At 32.2% G+C, this 20240-nt stretch overlaps 4 protein-coding genes across 6 annotated transcripts; 2 read left to right on the forward strand and 2 right to left on the reverse strand.

Moving 5' to 3' along the window:
• The first annotated feature begins 893 nt into the window (after positions 1 to 893).
• Positions 894 to 3711, forward strand: ALMT34 (aluminum-activated malate transporter family protein). The gene is made up of 6 exons (NM_001357759.1): positions 894 to 1329; positions 1438 to 1578; positions 1711 to 1983; positions 2148 to 2266; positions 2519 to 2662; positions 3085 to 3711. The coding sequence occupies exons 1-6, from the start codon at positions 1014 to 1016 to the stop codon at positions 3577 to 3579; spliced, it is 1488 nt and encodes a 495-aa protein (NP_001344688.1). The 5' UTR covers positions 894 to 1013; the 3' UTR covers positions 3580 to 3711.
• A 3800-nt stretch (positions 3712 to 7511) lies between these two features.
• LOC100784230 (plant UBX domain-containing protein 10) lies at positions 7512 to 12436 on the forward strand. Its single transcript, XM_003556377.5, has 4 exons — positions 7512 to 8306; positions 11095 to 11265; positions 11436 to 11639; positions 11971 to 12436. The coding sequence occupies exons 1-4, from the start codon at positions 7620 to 7622 to the stop codon at positions 12199 to 12201; spliced, it is 1293 nt and encodes a 430-aa protein (XP_003556425.1). The 5' UTR covers positions 7512 to 7619; the 3' UTR covers positions 12202 to 12436.
• A 1112-nt stretch (positions 12437 to 13548) lies between these two features.
• Positions 13549 to 15860, reverse strand: LOC100784760 (protein yippee-like At4g27745). Of its 3 annotated transcripts, none has more exons than XM_003556378.5 (3): positions 15645 to 15860; positions 15419 to 15511; positions 13549 to 13975 (listed from the first exon to the last, which is right to left on the reverse strand). In XM_003556378.5, exons 2-3 carry the CDS (start codon positions 15509 to 15511, stop codon positions 13748 to 13750), a joined length of 321 nt encoding a protein of 106 aa, XP_003556426.1. In that variant the 5' UTR covers positions 15645 to 15860; the 3' UTR covers positions 13549 to 13747. The 3 variants fall into 3 exon arrangements, with proteins under 3 accessions (XP_003556426.1, XP_014627839.1, XP_040869403.1); XM_014772353.3 differs by having other exon boundaries at positions 15419 to 15542; positions 15645 to 15827; XM_041013469.1 differs by having other exon boundaries at positions 15419 to 15559; positions 15645 to 15827.
• Positions 15861 to 16885: 1025 nt separating this feature from the next.
• Positions 16886 to 18073, reverse strand: LOC100527517 (early nodulin-like protein). Its single transcript, NM_001250251.2, has 2 exons — positions 17779 to 18073; positions 16886 to 17641 (listed from the first exon to the last, which is right to left on the reverse strand). The coding sequence occupies exons 1-2, from the start codon at positions 17969 to 17971 to the stop codon at positions 17247 to 17249; spliced, it is 588 nt and encodes a 195-aa protein (NP_001237180.2). The 5' UTR covers positions 17972 to 18073; the 3' UTR covers positions 16886 to 17246.
• Between the last annotated feature and the right edge of the window lie 2167 nt (positions 18074 to 20240).

Consider the following 20240-nt stretch of genomic DNA (forward strand, 5'->3'; position numbering starts at 1 on the left):
ATTTAGACAGTAGAAGAATGATCTGATAACGGAGCCACTAAGTATCAGGTGTGTGTGCGGTACAACAGGCATGCAATGCTAGACATGGTGGACCAAGTCACTATGCTACTATGAGATTGCATATATAAGTTGCTATCCCAGATTCTGGTTTTAGTTAGGTCAGCAAGTAAAGGAAACACATAATGTGAATTGGCGTAAAATATATGCAAGTGCCTATATAAATTAGGAGTGGAAGTGACACGACAAAGTTTATAAGTTTTTAATTCGTCTCAAATTAAAAATGTAATGCATGCATGCCCATGTCCGGGGATGGACAGAAAACATGAACGAAAATAACCATTACTAGATTTTTGTATCACTTTATTTTTGCAATAATATATTGAAATATGTAACATAAAAGTGCAGTATATGTTTTATTGCCAATTTATAACAAAAGAAAAGGTAAATACATAATAATAATTCCCTAAAAGATATACCTTGCATGCTTTGAGTTAGAAGCTTGGTTATTTAAATTTTGATTGCATTGACACAAACTTGCATTTAAATTACGTGCATCTGTTCTTCTGCTCTCACGTCCATATTTATATATACAAGAAGATATGATCATTGATGTATATAATATGCCCAACAATTTGAATTAATTGGGAACATTTACCTACTAATTAAAAAGATAGAACAATACTTGAGTGGGATTTGTGCTGTTGTTACATCAGCTACGTCTAAGAATAGAATATAATCTCACCGACTTATAAAAAGTTAATGGACACACTCCCTCCCTATTTAACTTGAATTAAATATAAAATATTTTGTCCTGATTAATACTATTAAATATCCTCATGTTAAGACATGCGGAGCCTCTCTTTATATAAATACAAGGTTACTTCTCTAGCTCTGCCATAGTTTTGTGTGGCATAAGGCATTTAATTAGGGCCTTATTAGCCACACTAGTCTTGGTCTAACAATATTTTCCAGCACACAGCTTGCTAATTAGGGCTTTAGTACTCATCAAGAAGATGGCTCGTGGCAACGAAGTGGTGAAAGAAGTAGAATGGAGAATCAAGGTAGAAGAAGATGAGACACTGCAGAAAACAGTTGTTGGTTGCATTTGGGCAGTTACAGCAGGTGTGGCTTTGAAGTTGTGCAAGTTTGTGAAGAAAGCATGGGAATTGGGGGTGAATGACCCTAGAAAATTCATCCATTGCTTGAAAGTAGGCATTGCACTTTCAGCAGTTTCGCTCTTCTACTATTGGAAGCCTTTGTATGATGGAGTTGGAGGAAATGCTATGTGGGCTGTCATGACTGTGGTTGTAGTTTTTGAGTACACAGCCGGTAGGTAGTGCTACATGTATATATAGCTAGGTAGTTACTATTTTAATTGTAACAATTCATATGACATATGTCCCTCATAGTAATTAATTAATGTCAATCAAATTGCAGGTGCAACGATATGTAAAACTGTTAACAGAATGTTTGGAACTTCCCTTGCTGGATTTCTAGGCATTGGTGTACATTGGGTAGCTAGTAGGGCAGGAGAGCAATGGGAACCCGTAATTGTTGGAGTCTCTCTCTTTCTTTTAGGTATATATAGATATATATTGACAAAAACAGATTTTATGTGCATACACAAATAATATGTAGTGTGTGTTTTAATTTTATGTATATAATTGATGATAGTTAAATTAATTAATTGATGTAAATGTTTTTGTTCAGCATCTGCAGCAACATTCTCCAGATTCATCCCCACCTTAAAGGCTCGTTTTGATTATGGTATTTTGATATTCATCCTCACATTCAGCTTGGTGTCAGTATCGGGTTATCGGGTAGATGAATTGTTGGTCATGGCACAGTACAGAATATGCACGATTATAATTGGCAGCATATTGTGCATAATTATTAGCGTGATCATTCGTCCCATCTGGGCTGGTTTCGAACTCTTTGTTTTAGTCACAGGGAACCTCGACAAACTGGCCAACTCCTTGCAATGTGAGTTTTCTATGTTGATTATTTGCATTTTCTTGCATATTAAAATTGTTATCATATTATTTTAATTTCTTCCACTGATATAGAATGGAAATTCTTGATTCTCCAGCCCCATGCACTACCACTACTACGCTGTATATATAATTGTATGCATATACGTATTTCAGGTTGTGTGGCTCAGTACTTCGGTGGTAGTGAAGCCTCAGAAGATAGTGATGAGATGTCTGATAAAAAATTGCTAGGCTACAAGTGTGTGCTAAGTTCCAAAGCAACAGAAGAAACTATGGTATATATATACGTGTAACTCTTTTCCTATGTAAATATTCAGTTATTTAATTACTTCAATTTATTTTGCATGTGTAGATAGTGTTTACATAATATTCAATATGTGAATAACAAAAGATAGAATAAAATAATCAACGGGAGAGTTATGTGTTCGTGGTGCAAAGCTTAACGAATAAAATAAAATCAATGCAAAGCTTCAAATTACTATTGTATTTATAGTGTGTGACTATACAATTATCATTACTGTACGTAGGCAAATTTTGCTAGATGGGAACCTGCCCATGGCCGCTTCAACTTCCGCCACCCGTGGAGGCAATATGTTAAAATTGGAGCATCAATGCGTAGTTGTGCTTCCTGTTTAGATGCTCTTATTGGATGCATAAATTCAGACAACCAGGTAATACCTGAATTTCTAATCAAATACTACATTAACTATTTGCTACTAATTAATCTATGAGTAATGTTAAATGTCTTATTATTTTTTTTCACGCCCTGTAAAGTAATGTAAGGCAAATATTATTGTAATATTTATGTTTATATATCAATCAAATCTTAAAAAGCTCATGGAAATCGTACAATATATATAGTTATTTTTAATCTATACCTTTGATGCAAATCTATTTTTTCATATGTGATTGATGAGGTAACCGTGTTAATTAACTTAGATCGCTATGTTAGTGTATTAATACAAATCTTGATACATGTAGAAAAAAGAAAAACTATCAAATTAGGTAGTTAAGTTATGCACGAAGTAAGACACGGGCAGTGTATATATATCCTGAGCTTCATCCAGTTAATTGACCTGATTAATTTGAGCAGGCTTCGGATGACATGAAGAAGAATATGAGCAGCATCTCCATGAAACTGGGCGCAAACTGTGCGAGTGTCATAAGAGAGCTAGCAACTACAATAAGGAAAATGGCAAAATCATCTAAACTTGATATTCTGGTTACAGATATGAATAGTGCTGCACAAGAGCTTCGAAGTTTATTAAATTCTTATCCAAACTTGGTTAACGCACCTTCACATAATGCCAAAATTAGTACACAAACAGAAACAGCTTCACCTGATGATCAGGCTGCAAAAATAGAAATCCCACTTATGGAAATCATTCAAGTTGTAACTGTAGCTTCTTTGCTCATTGAAATTGTGGCTCGTGTGGAAGGCATTGTGGAAAATGTTGAAGAACTATCAGTTTTGGCTAATTTCCAAGCAGAAATGTGTGTCAAATCCAAACAACATACATCTGACAGCAAGGTCTCCCCTGACCAACAGAATGATGATGAACCCGTTAGAACACTCCAAATGGTCTGAAGATATACGAATATATATATATATGAGATCTATTTTGCATATTCTTTGATCCATGAATATATATGAATAATGTATATGAGATCATTTAGTCTGCAGGCCCATCAACACGTGTAAATTTACCTCCGAGAATCCAAACTTACGCCCCTAGTAATTCAGCTTATTAATCATACATGCATGTGTTCCAAATAATATATTATATCGATAGACCAGAAGTTTTATTACTATTATTATTTAATAAGCACGGCCACTTTTGTAAATGTTCTAGAGTAAATCTTGATTTTACTTGTAAAACCGACATTACTTTTATAAAACAATATCAATTTAGGGTTGGGGTAACTGCTCCGAAATAAATTTTCATTTTACTTGTAAAGCTTATATTATTTTTACAAAACAATATCGATTCATTCAGGGACAACCAATATTCTAGGATAAATCTCGACTAAACATAAAATGATCATCCTAATTCAATAACGTAATTAGTAAAGTAGATGTAAGGCATGAAGTCATTGCGATGACAGAATTACCGTTACGACTTAACCAAATGAATAAGATTCCCAACACAAACAAGGATTAGACACATGGCATGAGATGTCGGGCAACAATCACTATAAATACTAGAGTACGTACCAACTGAATGTAACCAATTATGCTCATTTTAGCATAAATACATATTAATACAAAGAAACTTTTTTCTCTAATCCTCTCCGACTTCTCTATTTTCTTTCTTCAATCTTTTCTAAATCTTGAACCTTCCATACCTTGTGACAAACACCATAACAATAACCATTGTAAAAATAAGTGAGGGAGTAAGTTACTAGATGCGTAATTGGTGTGAGGTTCAAACTTGCTTATTTATCTAAAATGCCTTAAGAATTTAGATTTGTAATATCTTTACTTTAGGTTTAATAATTCATCTTATTCTTATAGTTCCAAAATATTTTTCTTTTATTCTTTATACTTAAAAATATTAAACATTAATCCTTACACTTAACTATATTAAAAGAGATTAAAATGATACGTATAGAAATTCAAAATATATATATATATAAGAACTAAAATTAGATGATTTTAAATATAGAGACCAAAAGAAGATATTTTTGCAATCATAGCTGGGGATCAAATAAATAATTATTTATACGTTTACTTTATATATTCTTTACCAAGTTAAATGGAGTTACATTTTATAATACTTTTTCACAAACTATATATGCTTGAACTTCTCAGTCGAAAATGGCTTAGTCAACATATTTGTTGGATTGTTTATTGTGGCTATTATCTTTTAATTTATTTGCAATAACATCTAAGATGAAATTCAACCTGGCATCAATGTGCTATGATTTTCATGATAGGCAAATTTTTTAACCAAACTCAATGCACTTTCACTATCATAATTAAAAGTAGGTTTTCCATATTCATACCAAACTATCTATAAGACCTTACAATCACATATTTTCTTTAAATTTTTATGTTATCAACTATCGATCGGGAACTCCCTCCTTCACAATAGAATTACCACACATCCAAGGATCTTAAATAGAACAAATGATAAGAATTATTATCATTATCCTTATCTAAGCATAACATCCTAAAAATTTGAAACATAACTACAAAAACATCTTTTGAATTTCCACCCTCTACATTTATTTTAAGGGTGAATTTAGTTACGTGCAACAAAAAAGGTTAAATTATTCATTTAATTCATAGTTTTATAATTCTTACTTTTTTGGTTTATATAGTTTAAAAATGATTTTTTTAGTCTCTATAATTTACATTTTAATTTTCTTTTAGTCCTTATAGTTTTGAAAGTGATTTTTTTAATCTTTATAATTTGTATTTTAATTATTTTTAATCTCTATAGTTTGAAAGTAGTCTTTTTAGTCCATATATTTTATATTTTAATTCCATTTTAGTCCTTATTATCAAAATATGAGTAATATTATCAATTACAATTAACTACAAAAATATTAATAAGTAATTAATAATTAATTTATCATAAGATAATTTATAATAAAAAAATAATTGATAATTTATAACTAATTTGTAGCTAATTATTTTTTTTGTAATAAGGATTAAAAGGTAATTAAAATACAAATTATAGGGACTAAAATTATCGCTTTCAAACTATAGAAACTAAAAAAAATTAAAATACAAATTATAAGAACTAAAAAATATATTTTTAAACTACAAAGACTAAATGAGAATTAAAATATAAATTATAGGGACTAAAAAAATCATTTTCAAACTATAAGGACTACAATGGTAAGAATCATGAAACTATAGGGACCAAATGAGTAATTTAATCAATAAAAAATAATTGAACAAAATTAGAAAAAAAATATTTGAATTAAAATAGAAAGAAATAAATATAAGATTTATTCATACATAATTTTGAAATTTTTTCTCCATTTCTTCACAACAAACACACTAAAATTTGAATTATTTTTTCAACAATTCTTTCCTCAATTAAAATTTTTGAACAACCATCTTATTAGAAAATTTTACCTTCTTCTCAACGTTACTATCACAATGATTTTCCTTTCTCAAAGCTTTTACCTCTAAGTAGCAAAGGTTTTTCTCTTTTTTGCTTTCACAACACTAAATCCAAATGTCACATTGTATACCATGCATCTCTACTTTAAACCATTATACTTATATACTTGTAATGTCATTTTCTCCAATAAAATAGTACGGATAAACACACTAAATACAGATCTCACATTTTGAAAGTTCAAATAATAATATCACTTTATATAAAGTGTTATTCTTATACTTATAATGTTTGGACCTTTATCTCCTCACCATTTTTTAATTTGAAATGATTAAACTCCGCGTTAATTTTAAGTGTTAAATATCATTTGATCTCTATAAATGTGTTTTAAAATTGTCAATTTTAACTTAACAACCTTCTCAATAGTTGTTAAACACAAATCTTCATCTTCAAAATTTTTTACTGCGTTAGCTTAGGAATTGTCATTATCTCTTTACATAAGTCTAAAATTTTTCAAGTCTGACGCTTGGGGTAGCTAGCTAACCTGGGTGCATTAGAGGATCTCATATGCATATTAACCAATGGGCAGCTGGAAAACATTGTTTTTGAAAAAATCACCGTGTTGGCATTAGGAGAGCACTCGGACCCGTCAGGTGGGTACATACAGGATGCTTATGGTTTTTCCTCTTGTGGGCACTTTACAAGCAGGATTAGATTTGGGTGCCATCATAAAAGTTATAGTAATTCTATCCTTCAAAAAATGACATCGATCAATCCTATATATGTTGTCTTTATATCTACAACTCAAGATATCCTCAAAACAATGTGGCTACGTCATTAATGTCAAGACAACACACCAATTTCAACTTCAATCCCAATTGCCTTCATGATCCATGTTTAAATAACATTCTTTAGTCCTATACTTATCAAGGATCACATATTCTTTAAATAACATATTCTTTAGTCGGTGTGTAGCCTCTTGATTTTTAGAGTGATTTACTTTCAAATAATGAATATATTTAACATTTTTCTTAATTTTTTTTAGTCCTTTATTTTTGTAGGTTTGCCTTTTGATTTGCTTAATACAAGAAATGACAAAAATAGTCCCTAATTTCAGAAGAAATTTAAAATCAAGCCCAGTTCATGTAAGAAATAAACATATAGTTCTTATGCAAAAAATATGGACACACTTTCAACTTAGGAGATTCAACCTAAAATTTTCAAAACGTTTAAATAAAGAAGTACCACAAAACTCTAATCCCATAAGCACCTCAATTTCAATCTAGAATTCCTAATCACAAACTAATTAGTCACAAATAATTAACTATTAAAGTTTGTTCTCGTTAAATCGTACAAATCCTAATTTTAATTAACAAGAAATGAAGGATAAAAAATATACTAATTACTTTAAATAAGAATCTATATTGGTATAAGTATGTGTGTTATATGAGTTGTATTTTGACAAGAAGATGGTAGTTTAAAGGAGCAAGTGGGACTAGTATTGATTGAATGATTGATAGAGGAGTGAGTCTCGGGGCATCAAAGAAGAAAGATGGGAGACGTAGCAGATAAATTGGCGTATTTCCAAGCGATAACCGGTTTAGAAGATCCGGAGCTCTGCACAGAAATCCTGGCTGCCCACAATTGGGACCTGGAACTCGCTATCTCTACTTTCACCTCTTCCTCAAACCCTAACAACCCTCCACCGCCTCCCGCTCTGGCTTGGAAACTCATCACCCTACCCGTTTCCGTCATCTCCGCCAGTCTAGGCTTAGTTTCCGCCGCTATCGGCTTGGGCCTATGGGCCGCGGGGGGCGTCCTCTCCTATTCCCTCGGCCTCGTGGGCCTGGGCTCGCCCTCGGCCCCATTGGTTTCCGTCACGGCCGCCGCTTCCGAGGCGATGGATTTCGTGGCCGCTTTCGAGAGGGACTACGGCTCCGGTGGGCCCAATTTCGTGGGCGAGGGCTTCATGGACGCTCTTCAGCGATCCAGGAACTCGTTCAAGCTTCTCTTCGTTTACTTGCATTCCCCCGATCACCCCGACACGCCGTCGTTCTGCCAGAGGACGCTCTGCTCTGAGACCATTGCGCCGTTTGTGAACGAGAATTTCGTGTGCTGGGGTGGCAGCATTCGCGCCAGCGAAGGGTTTAAGATGAGTAACAGCTTAAAGGCTTCTCGCTTCCCCTTCTGCGCTCTCGTCATGGCCGCCACCAATCAGAGGATCGCGCTCCTTCAACAGGTTATTTTTTTGCTGAAACTGCTTATTTATGTTATTTGTGAGTATGTCTGAAATTAAACCCTAGATGAACCGAGTTTTAAGTAGCATAGCAGTCTCTCTTGCATTATAGTCTTGCCTGGTTGAAACAAGAGAAACAAGTCTCATGGTTTTAATTCTTGTGAATTTCTCGGTTTGGCAAATTTGAGTGAACTTGGCCAACTTGGCGAAACTTTTATGAAACGAAACCATTCATATTTAATGCCATAGTTAGTCTTTGGAAAGCTATAGTTTTTTCCTTGTGCTTTGGACTTATTTACTTTGCCGCTGCATGATTTAAGTAGTGAGGAGCGACTATATACCTCTTAATAGCTTTAATAGGTTGCCACCATCCCAAATGGCTTGATAGCTCGAAATGAGAATTTCAGACTCAATGTCCTTCGGTTCGAACCTTGGCATAGTCATAAGAAAAAATAAAGCTTTAATCAGTTATGTAAGTTACATTCCCTTTAAGCAGATGGCTTCTGTCATCATCTTCTCCACTTTTGGAATTTGATTGATATGGATTTATAGTTCTCCACTTCTGGCCTCCTCGTCTTCTCTTCTTGCCGACCATCTACTGTCGCCTCTGCTGTACCCTAGCTCTCTTTTATCATCTCTGTTGCAGTGGTGTTAAATAGCCACTAGTGCTATTGCACTGTGGAATTACCTTTATAATCAGTGGCGGCACTTGAGAGCTTGCAATATGTGTAATGCAATACCTTGTTGTGGTGTGGGTTTATGGTCGTGGCAAGTGCAACCGCATTTTGCAGTGAGATCACGGTGGGGTCGTGTGTAAGCAGCTGCGATGTCAGATTTCAGGGTGAAAACATTGAAATAGCCCTTTTTCACCATTTTGATTTCACTTTTGGGTGTTTTTAATTTGTTAAAACTTTTCGGTTTTGACCCTCTTACTAATTTGTGTCCCTTTTCCATGGTATGTGTATTACAAAATTGCCCCAATAATATTTTGTCCCTAATTTTAAGTGAACGTGAATGTTTTCCAAATTTCCTGTAATTCTAAATTAAGTGGATGTGAATGACTTGCCCTTGTTTTTAAGTTCGCACTTCATTCTCACTTGTTAACCTTCCTTCTCAATTCTTCCCCTATTTCTTATACGTCTTATTTTTTTTTCCACCACGGCATCATCTAAGCTACCAAGTGAACGACCAATTATAAACTATATGTGTGATATAAAATTATTATATTGTTTTCTAGACTTCGCAATAGCAGTCATCCCACTATAGCATTTTTTGGGGATGACCGCTCCGCATCACTATCCTGCATTGACTACATTGGGAATTACTTGGATGCACTATCACGACTCTGGCTGCTATTGCTGCCGCTATTGGTGTTGTGGTTGCTCCTTGTGTCCTACATCTTGTCATCTTGAGTCTCCAGCCAATTGGACTTTTGAGTTAATATTATGCCTATTTTTATGCATTTTTTTATTTGCATACAACATTTTTTTTCTACATATATAATTGATATATATCATATGTTTCAACTGCTAAGTGACTTCTGCTATTTGCCCGCAATGCTATGAAATCCACTATATGATATAGACTATAGAGGACTATTGGATTTCTGCAATTTTCTGCATTTCCTTTGGCACTGCAGTTCAGCTAACATATCCTCCTCCCTTTGAAAAATGTCCTCTGACTTCCTACTTATATGCCTTCAATTTTCCTTTGCATTTCTTTGAGCCTCCCTTCCAATTTTGTTTTACCATAATACCATTCAGGTTTCCCAAATGGGGAGCTCTAATACCAAGTAGACAAGTTGATAAGTACTTGGTATTATAGACAAGAAAAATGGAGAGAACTCATTACTACCAGGGAATTCTACCTCCCAGCATCATGGTTCTGATTGCAAACCAGAATTGCCCAGAAACAGAAATATAAACCCAGCATATACTTCTAATATAATTTATTTCAAATTGTATCAATAATGTCTATTTCTCTCAATTATTTATCTTATAAATCTATGCAAATAGTTTTTTAGCATATGATTTTCTGAACCAATATATGTTTTCTGTAGTCTTTCTAGTCTTTTTATATTAGGAAATATGGTTGTAGTATTACTTTACATCCCCATTTTTTATTCAAAGCCTAAAGTTTGTCATCAATGTGTGTATGTAGTGTTCTAGAAGGATGAATTTTTGCTTGAAGCATGATAAATTTTCCTGATGTAGTTCAACTACAAAGCCAATAGCCCTACTATGTTTGAACTTTTTCATGAAACACTCTCGTAAATATGCATGTATTTGTTGCATATAAGATAAAAGTTTACACCTATAATGAGGTTAGAATTGGTAAGTTATGATAGTTCAGACAATGAGATTGGCTTCATATGACCATGATGAAAAATGAAGTTTTCTTTAGGATTTTAGCACTTAGTGTGACAATTATGTTCATAATCAGTTATAATATGGATTAAAAAAACCACAAGGAGGTTTTATCCCAAAAAAAGTGTTTGAGGTTTTATATTCTTACAGAGCAAAACTCTAGGAATAATGATAAGGGGCAAAATAATATTGCCAGTTGCCACTCACAATATTAAACACAAACAATGACAGTAAAAGAAACATCCTTTGCAGAATCCTTTTATTGGTGATAACCACTTTCCCATGTTGTTGCTGGTATGCTATCTGTCTCCGTAGTATTAAGTTTGTTATGAAGCTGAATAGAATTATCTGCATGAATTTCATTTTTTTATTATATACAGATTCCAGCACTAGAACATAAATTTAATCTATTTTATGTAATACAGGTTGAAGGTCCAAAATCCAGTGAGGAGCTGCTGGTGACACTGCAGAGAGTGCTTGAAGAAAGCTCCCCCGTCCTTGCTGCGGCTAGGCTTGATGCAGAAGAAAGAAGAAATAATATGCGCTTAAGGGAGGAGCAAGATGCTGCATACAGGGCTGCACTTGAAGCTGATCAAGTATGCTTTTTGTAGTGTATGGTTGTTCTGCTTGTTTCTTATCATTTTTTGTGGTCTCTACTCCATGGCTTTTTTTTTTCCAATCTCAACATCCCTTGCAGAGGCCTTTATTTAGAAAGAACTGACCTGTTACTGTTAGTGTGGATTAATGTTGTTGTATGTGTGTCCAGGCTAGGGAACGACAGAGAAGAGAAGAAGAAGAACATCTTGCATGGGAAGCTGCTGAAGCCGAGAGAAAGCACAAGGAAGAGGAGGCGGCTCGTGAAAGAGCAGCACAAGAAGCTGCAGAGAAACAAGCTGCATTGGCTAAAATACGTCAAGAGAAAGCCCAATCTCTTGGTGAAGAACCTGAAAAAGGACCTAATGTTACACAGGTACGGTATCCCAAGATTTTATTTCTCCTTTAGTGCCTTTACTCTGTTATTGGCATGTTTCATTAGTTAAATTTAGTTCATATATCTGTTCAGCTTATATAGTTACACATTAAGATCTCAACTTTAATTCATATAACATGGTTTCCCCTCTTAAAATTCATAGATGGTTTTACTTATATGTAAGGTCTTTACTTCTAATCCTGTATTTTTTAAATTGCTTTAGCCTCCCTTTTTGGTTTCTCGTCTTTTTCAGTTCAGTTTTTGTTTAATTATGTTATAATTTACATGACATCTATGTTTTTTTTTTTCACTTCCTGATCAAAATGACTAGGTTTTGGTACGGTTTCCAACTGGTGAACGCAAGGAAAGGAGGTTCTACAGCACAGCGACAATTCAGTCTTTGTATGACTATGTTGACTCACTTGGATGTTTAGAAGCCGAGAGTTACAGCCTGGTCTCCAATTTTCCTCGGACTGTTTATGGACAAGAGAAGTTGACATTGTCATTGAAGGAAGCTGGATTGCATCCTCAGGCCAGCCTGTTTGTGGAGCTCAGTTCATGAAAATCAAGCTTGCCTAATGTTCTTATGAATACAAGATGTGGCCTGCAAATAATTCTGATGTTTCATTCTTCTGTTTAAAAGAATCGACTTGCTGAACAATTATAAACGTTAGATAAATAGGTTGTCGTGGTTTATGTAGTTTTGATTTCTCTTATTTTCAATTGAATCAATCAAGCAGATAGCGTTACATGGAGATGATTTAGAATAATGATATATATAATATACATATTTGGAATTTGGCCGTTCCCTTAATTAGGAAGCTCCTCGTTTTATTTATCGGTATAATTTGTTTCCGATCAAATATGTTGATAGAGCATGGGAGCAGCTATTGGGCTCACATCATGGAAAGCCCAAGGTTGGAAGGTTTATTCTCATATTTAGTACTAAATTCTTTTAATACATCTTTTCTAATTATTATTGGTCGAAATTCATGAGCTTCACTGCTTTAGGAATAGGACCACTGAATAGGAAGTGGGATTCATAAATGCAGTGAGAGTTGCATGAATTTCAACTAATTATAGTGTGTTGGTAAGAATATGTGAAAGAGTATGTGGTAAGATTTCTCTACCATTGTGTTGATGTTTGTCATAATCTAATACCTAGCTATCTCATGCTACATGGATAGAGGATAAGTGAAAATTTTGTTGATAGGAAATGCAAAGTATCAACCTCGGATAAATTCTGAAGCTTAATATTATGATTTGTTAATACTGGTCTTTAAATTTGATTTTTAATATTTGAAAGTAACAAATTGAGAAAGAAAACATGTTATATTAAAAATATAAAAGAAAAATAATTTATATCTTTTAAATGTTTAAAATCAAGAACTTTACCATCAGCTTCTTTTACACCAAAAATGCTAAAGAAAACGCTTGCCGTCGCATGGCTCTTGGAATCATGATACAAGTTTTTCGTCCTACATTCTCTTTTTCTCAAGGTTCTTTGTTGGACCTAGTGGTAATTTCAAGATGCCAAAAGACAACCAAATCGTGGTGTACCACGATATCACATCACATCTATTGATTCGATAAGCTTGTCATTGAGATATATTTTCCTATATTGGATACGATATAAATTTCACCCTTTTTTTAAATTTAATTTTAAAACAGTTTGATCTAGTTTCTCCGTGGAAAAGGTGATCGTTGCATCACCAAGGTTCCCCAAGATGCACAAAACAATATATATCTAAATTATTCCTTCCAACTTGATATTCTGGAGCAATTGGCCAAAGGTGTAAGTAAAAATGTCCCAACTCTTGTTCGATATGGTGAATCAAAATATCGGTCTTTTCAATAAACGTGGATTTTATTCTTAAAAGTTTTATTTCATTGATCGAAAATTTCAATGTTGCCCACCCACAAATACAATTTATATAAAAACAAGTGAATGGTCTTCAAATATCCACACATAAATTGATAAGAGAATACACAGCGAATGACAATAATATGAATACACGTCAAATGAACATGTAGAATAGAATACATGCACCAACACACAATAAGAAGCACTTTGGAATGATTATATTTATAAGATTGATAAATACGCACTAGAAGTTTTCCCTGACAAATTTAGCCTTTTCAAGTACATATTTGCCCTCCTTGTACTTCTGTGATTCCTCATAGGCTCTCTGATACTTCCAACCAAGCACCTCATGGCAGTCAGAACAGTAGACATCAGCAACAGTGTGGAGACCCGTCATGAGCTCCCTGTCTTCTTTTGGTCCTATTGTAACGTTCATTGCACGAGTAAACAGAAAAGCCCGTCCACTTTTCCCCTGAAATCAAATTCAAATCACCAAGTTTCCCCAAATATTTGTGAAATAGTAGTTTTCTCTCGCACACACACAAAAAGTAAATTAACCCGACCATTTTCTATTCTTTATTTTTAAAAATCATTCTTAAAGGTTAAACTCATTTGGTTCCTATAATTTCATGATTCTTACTTTTCATATAGTTTGAAAGTGTTATTTTTAGTCCTTATAGTTTATATTTTAATTCTCGTTTTAGTCCCTTAGTTTTGAAAGTGATCTTTTTAGTCTCTATATTCTTACATTTTTAATTCCTATAATTTTCAAATTACAGGAAAGAGAATTAAATGTAAACTATAGAGACTAAAAAGAACACGATAGGGACTAAAAGAAAATTAAAATATAAAACTAAAAAGATCACTTTCAAACTGTAGAAACTAAAAAGATAAAAATTATCATAGGAACCAAATGTAATTTAACCTTCTATTTATATTAAAACCTATACAAAAACCTTCTTACATACATTTGAATCTAAACCTTTTATTTCTAAATACAATTAACAAATTTTCTTTAATTATCTCTACAATTTTTAAAATTTATCAATATTTAAATGATACTTTTTTTAAGATAACATTAAAATATATAAGAAAGTAATTAATAAAAATATATTAATGACACAATTATCAATAAAAAAGGGTTGTTTGAAAAACATTGCGATAAAATTCAATAAAAGCTTAAGCATGTGAATAATAACTAAATCAATAAAATATGGCTTTACTTTTAGTAGAAATCAGAATTCCATCTTATTAATAACTCATGATTAAGTTTTTATTAAATTTTTATTACAAAACTTTGAAAGTGATCTTTTTTTTTATTTTGCATCTGGAATGATAGTTAATCGTATTATTTATTCTTTTAAATTACTCAAATGTTGTTTTAAAATTTTTCATTTGAGAATTTAATTATTTCGACTTATTAGTAGAAAAAAAAATAATTGTAATCCATTTAAAAAATAAAAGGAGTTTTGTCAAATGTTTAACAAATGCAGGGGATATGCATCGTAATGAAACAAAATATATAGTAAGAATATTTTTATCAATGTTACACAAAAATAAAAGATATGGGCTTAAGAGTAACATATTTATAAAATAAGAAAAAGTTTTGTTTTAGTTTTAGAAATAGAAGTGATTTTTTTTATTTATTGAACGGGTCTGAAAAGCCCAAAAAGAAAACAGGAACTAAACAGCAACTATACGAGGAGTTTCAACTTCACAATGAATTGGAAACAGAGGTGATTTTAATTTACACTTATTAAAACAATGAATTGGAAGTAAACTGAAATTCCTCCAAATCCAATCATATTATATGATAGCAGATTGGTTATCTTGTTTGATCATGGTAGAAAGGTAGTAAACAGATCAAATGAATTCAGAACAGAATTTAGAAGTTAAGGCTGAGAATAGTGTTAACCTGAAAGGCCTTTGAAATCACATCGTCATGAAGGGCAACATGGTTTCTACAATTAGAGCAACAGTACAATCTGGGTCCAATCACTTCCTCCATCTGAGATATAAAATATTATCTCAAATCAATCCTTTCCAACGAAAAAGACTTTACCATGAGCATGAACATAGCATTTTCAGTGTTCAATCAATTATGATTTTCAATTACAAATTGAAACTGAATTTGTAGCTACCTGCTCCTCTTAACAGTAGCTGATTGAGTCTGCTTTGCCTTCAAGTTCTCCTTTTTAGGGCTCTCTGCTTCCTGAATCACTCAGAATGTGGGATTGCTCTCTCTCTCTCTCTCTCTCTCTCTCTCTCTTACAAGCTAAGCATGCTACTACTCATGTCGGATTTGATTAGTACAGTGATTTAATTGCAAAGTTAAAAGCATTTTCTATCACTAAACAGTAGTATGAAAAGTCTCTAGAATTTAAGTGCCACTTATTTAAAATAAATAAAAATTGTCTATTTAACACGTGTATTTTTGTCTATTTAACAGAATAAAATTTTCTTTTTTGGTTTACGGATTTAAAGAATAGAAAATAGATGGTCCTTTTTTTTTCTGGGTCATCATCTGTTTGCAACTTAGATAACTAAAATTTTGTCTAAAAATAGTATAAAGAAGTGATTTTAAAATTTTAAGCTTGTCTAATAAGGTCGAATGATGAAATCATTATAATTAATGAGTATTTTTTTCTTCGTATTATAATTAATGAGTATGAAATAGTGTACATCTACTCACCTTCAAAGGTAAATTTCATAACTTTAATTGTAAGATTTTTTTAAGAAAAAAAATTAAATTACACAAGACATGATAGATTTAAAGAAATTACACATATATTTCTGCAGCAGTTTAAAAAATTACACTTATCTCTCTTGATGTTTAAAAAAATTACACATTTTTTTATTTTATTTTAAAGATCTACATAAATCTCTTAAATATTATCTAAACATTTAACATTAACAAGTAGCATACATTAATAATTTTGACTAAAAAAATCTAAAAAAAAATGTAAAAATATTAAAAAATCTAATACTTTCTACAATAACATATATATAAAAGTTATTGAACTTGGCTTTAGACAAAAAATAAAAATTTAAATTTTGCAAAAATGAAAAATAGACAATTTTTTTATTGTAATGATGAATGTTTTCATATTTATGAGAATAAAAAATATATTTTAACTTTGTTATCAAAATTGTTAATACACTTAAAATGTTTAGACGATATTTAAAGGGATATGTGTAAGTTAAAAAAAAAAAAAAAGAGACATGTGTAATTAAAAAAAAAAAAGAGAATAATGCACCATAATTTTTTCCCATGCCAAAAAGTTAGCTGTGCCAGTTCACAATCACGTTCATAAGAGACAAAATGAATGGTTGTAGTCGCACCACATTTGCCAAATTCCTCCTTAATAAATGAAGAATTGACGCTGTTTTACGGAAATCTCCAATCACAAAGAATTACATTGCTAAAAGAATTATAATATAATATATAGGTACTGGGTACGCCCGTATTCGGGTCAACTGAAAAAGAAAAAAAAAATCAACATGGAGACGTATTGAGCATTGACAAAAAATGCAAGAAAAAATAAAAGACATGGACATTTTTTTAGGTAAAGACAGTGTATCTATCTTGTTCGAATCAAGTAGATCATGATGCTTGATAAAGTTTTCTCTTTGACATATATGCATTTCCAAAATTCCACCTCAACATTACCAATTAAGCTTGAATAATCTTGAGTCAATTGATCTACGCTCTCGATGGCAACAAAGACATGGACATTTTAATTTCACATTAAGGAAGCGAAGTGCGCACATATCATAAATCCAATGATGAGAAGTTGAAAAGTTGATGTGAGTTGAGGTGAGGTTGAGGTTGAAGGAGCTACTGGAATATTGCCAAATACTGTGGGATAGGAGGGTGCAGATGCAGGCAATGACGAACTTGGACCAGGTGCTGTATCCATAGTTTCTATTATTCCTTCACCAACAGATATATGAAGCTTTTGATTTTTTTGGCAATGGCCAGGCTCACCACTAGTGAAGAAGAATTGGCCCTTTGATGTAATGTTAAACAAAGAGTTGCCATTGTTCATGTACAATATCGGGTCTTTAATGTTGCACCTCTTGTAGGATTCCTCTGTAACTTGAATCACTGAATCTTGACTTGGTGGGTATAGAAATACTGCGTAATAAGCATATACAATGATCAACATATGAGATCAGATTTGTACCATTTTTGTTACTCTAAAAGGGTCATTAGTGTAGAGTTGTATAAACGAAATTGAAAAAATTATGATGTAGAAAGTAGTGTAAACTTACAAAGGGAGTCTCCAATTGTGAGATTATGATATTTGGACCATTTTGTGTAGACTTGTGGATTTGCTGATGTGGGTATGCCCCAAGCATCTAGATCTCCCACTTTGTATTGATAGCAAAACACCTTGGCTTGGATTTGGACCAACGTAAGCAAGAGAGACACCAACATTCTGTGGTGACTTGAAAAAATGGCCATCTTGGTTCTATTCAAAATTGCACTCACATTAATCTTCACTCTTTTCTTTAGATATAGTGATCTCGCCAAGGACTTATTATTGGCTCGAGTCTGGCTCTGGCCAATAGAGGAGTAGATAATGAGATCAGAAAGAAGCCACCTAAAAATGTCAATTTACTTGAGTGCCCCCTATTCCTCTATAATTTCACGAGTCCAAAATTTCGTTACTACTTATAATTACTAGTACTATAATTCCTCCATAATACAGTTTATTGTTAATTAATCTAGTTGGGTTGTCATTCATTGATTTCTGTTTTTTTTTTAAAGAGACCTGGATCTAAAATGAAAACTGAATTGGTTGGGGAATACTCTAATTAAAAGCACACACACAAAAAACTTAGAAAACTGAAAATTTCTGAGTACGAACAATGAAAGATGGTTAAAGTCAAAATGAACTTGCAATGAGGCTGACAAGAAGAATATTAATGTGATGGCAAGGAATTTGTGCTGAGTTTAGAGGGTTAGGGCAGGGAAACAGATCAACTAGACAACTATAAATAATGTGCACATGGGCCAGTTGGCAGTTTATATTTGTTTATGAATTTTGGAATATTGGAATTTTGGACTTGGGGTGGTCTCTTTTTATTATCTTAAGAGTGTCTGTATAATTGTGTCACAATATGCATTATCATGTGCAGCAGGGCAGATAAACAGCTAGCTTTCTCCGGGCACATCACATGGTTAGCAAAATGAGAAAAGATGAATTGCAAATGGGGCTAATGATATTAGCAAACTAGGGCAAATTAGAAATTAACAAAGTCAATTCTTCAGAAAATTACTAATAAAACACTTTTGAACACATTTTTTTTCTAGTACTATCGATTAAAATTTATTAAAAATTATACAATCATGAATAAAATTTATTAAATAAGAAATCAGATCTATAAAAAAAAGTAATTTTTAATAAATTTTAACTAGTTTTTGTCTTTCCACATAACACATTGATCTGGACATTACGAGAATGGACTTCAATGATGAGAGGCTCTGCTAACGTGGAGTGTAACCCTTACTATCAATCACAATGTTAAGCCAAGCAGTGAAATGGTCTCCAATCACAATGTTATTTGCTTTGAACTTTGAAGAGATTTCGTGCATGTGGTTCTATATGGCAACGAGAGCTGAACTAGAACAATCCTTCCTTAAGAATTCAAAACGAAAATTACACATAAAATTCCCGAAACATGAACAAGAAACGACGTCCAGTGAGGAATCAAAGCTTACATAAAAAATCTGTCCTCGTTGTGGTTGCACCCCAAAAAAGAAGGTCAACGTTTACTTTACGGTACTTTGATAAAGGAATAACGTATGTAGTACGTTTTAAAAGCATTGCACTGCATAGCCAATCCGGTAATAAAGCTTCAACAGATTGCATTGCAGCCACCTATTTCGGTAAAACAAAAAAAGTAGTACGAGGTTTTTCTTGTTATAAATTTAAAGAGAGTGAAGTTGCCTCCCCTCAATATGCTTCCACTGACATTCAGATTACAATTTGAGTCGTCCCTCGTTGACGTAGTATAATTAATATCAACTACCAATTATGAATCTAGAATGTGTTTCGCTGGTGATTTCAACTCACTTGTAACTTATTTGATTAAGACAGAAGTATTAATTTATTTTCATTACGTTAAAAAAATTCATGGTTTACCGTTTTCTTTAAAATTACGTTTTTTTTACAACTCGTTATTTATTTTATTAATTAAATATACTATTTATTTTATTTTTATCAAATAGTTTATCCTTAAAAGTTTAAAATTAACTAAATAAATTATTGACTATAATTATCGAATATGTTTCTATAAACTAATTTTATCAAACATTTATAATACAATAATTTACCTGCAAAAAAAATTAGTTAAGAATTAACTTGTTTAACTTTTCACTAATTCCTTCACGAATGTAATGCACTGTTTGTATAAAAAAATTACTCGGTCAAACAATTTAAAATTACTTTATATGACTTTTAAGGTAAGTTAACAATATATATAAACTTACATAATAATATATCTCACAAAACCTTTACAGTGTCCTGTATTTAAGTTATATTCTTCAATTTTTAGCTTGCCCGTCAATTTTTAAAATTTATTAATTCAATGATTAAATTAAATTTTTTATTAAGCAGATGAAATATACAATTTTTATAACATTTTAAAAACAATTTAGTAAATAAATTTAATTTAACATATAATATCTTCTTAAAAATATAAGTAAACATTAATTATAAAATTACATA

The sequence above is a fragment of the Glycine max genome, chromosome 20 (assembly GCF_000004515.6).
Source record: "Glycine max cultivar Williams 82 chromosome 20, Glycine_max_v4.0, whole genome shotgun sequence".
In the NCBI taxonomy this organism is placed as follows: Eukaryota; Viridiplantae; Streptophyta; class Magnoliopsida; order Fabales; family Fabaceae; genus Glycine; species Glycine max.

What these genes read in the sequence shown, in the direction of transcription:
- LOC100527517 (NM_001250251.2), bottom strand. Translation starts at nt 17,971, where the DNA reads ATGGCCATTTTTTCAAGTCACCACAGAATGTTGGTGTCTCTCTTGCTT. An exon ending in CACAATTGGAGACTCCCTTT is followed by an intron (nt 17,642 to 17,778) that starts GTAAGTTTACAC and finishes CTTATTACGCAG; the next exon opens with TATTTCTATACCCACCAAGT.
- LOC100784230 (XM_003556377.5), top strand. Translation starts at nt 7,620, where the DNA reads ATGGGAGACGTAGCAGATAAATTGGCGTATTTCCAAGCGATAACCGGT. An exon ending in CTGCACTTGAAGCTGATCAA is followed by an intron (nt 11,266 to 11,435) that starts GTATGCTTTTTG and finishes ATGTGTGTCCAG; the next exon opens with GCTAGGGAACGACAGAGAAG. An exon ending in AAGGACCTAATGTTACACAG is followed by an intron (nt 11,640 to 11,970) that starts GTACGGTATCCC and finishes CAAAATGACTAG; the next exon opens with GTTTTGGTACGGTTTCCAAC.
- ALMT34 (NM_001357759.1), top strand. Translation starts at nt 1,014, where the DNA reads ATGGCTCGTGGCAACGAAGTGGTGAAAGAAGTAGAATGGAGAATCAAG. An exon ending in AAGCAACAGAAGAAACTATG is followed by an intron (nt 2,267 to 2,518) that starts GTATATATATAC and finishes TACTGTACGTAG; the next exon opens with GCAAATTTTGCTAGATGGGA. An exon ending in GCATAAATTCAGACAACCAG is followed by an intron (nt 2,663 to 3,084) that starts GTAATACCTGAA and finishes TAATTTGAGCAG; the next exon opens with GCTTCGGATGACATGAAGAA.
- LOC100784760 (XM_003556378.5), bottom strand. Translation starts at nt 15,511, where the DNA reads ATGGAGGAAGTGATTGGACCCAGATTGTACTGTTGCTCTAATTGTAGA. An exon ending in TGATTTCAAAGGCCTTTCAG is followed by an intron (nt 13,976 to 15,418) that starts GTTAACACTATT and finishes ATTTGATTTCAG; the next exon opens with GGGAAAAGTGGACGGGCTTT.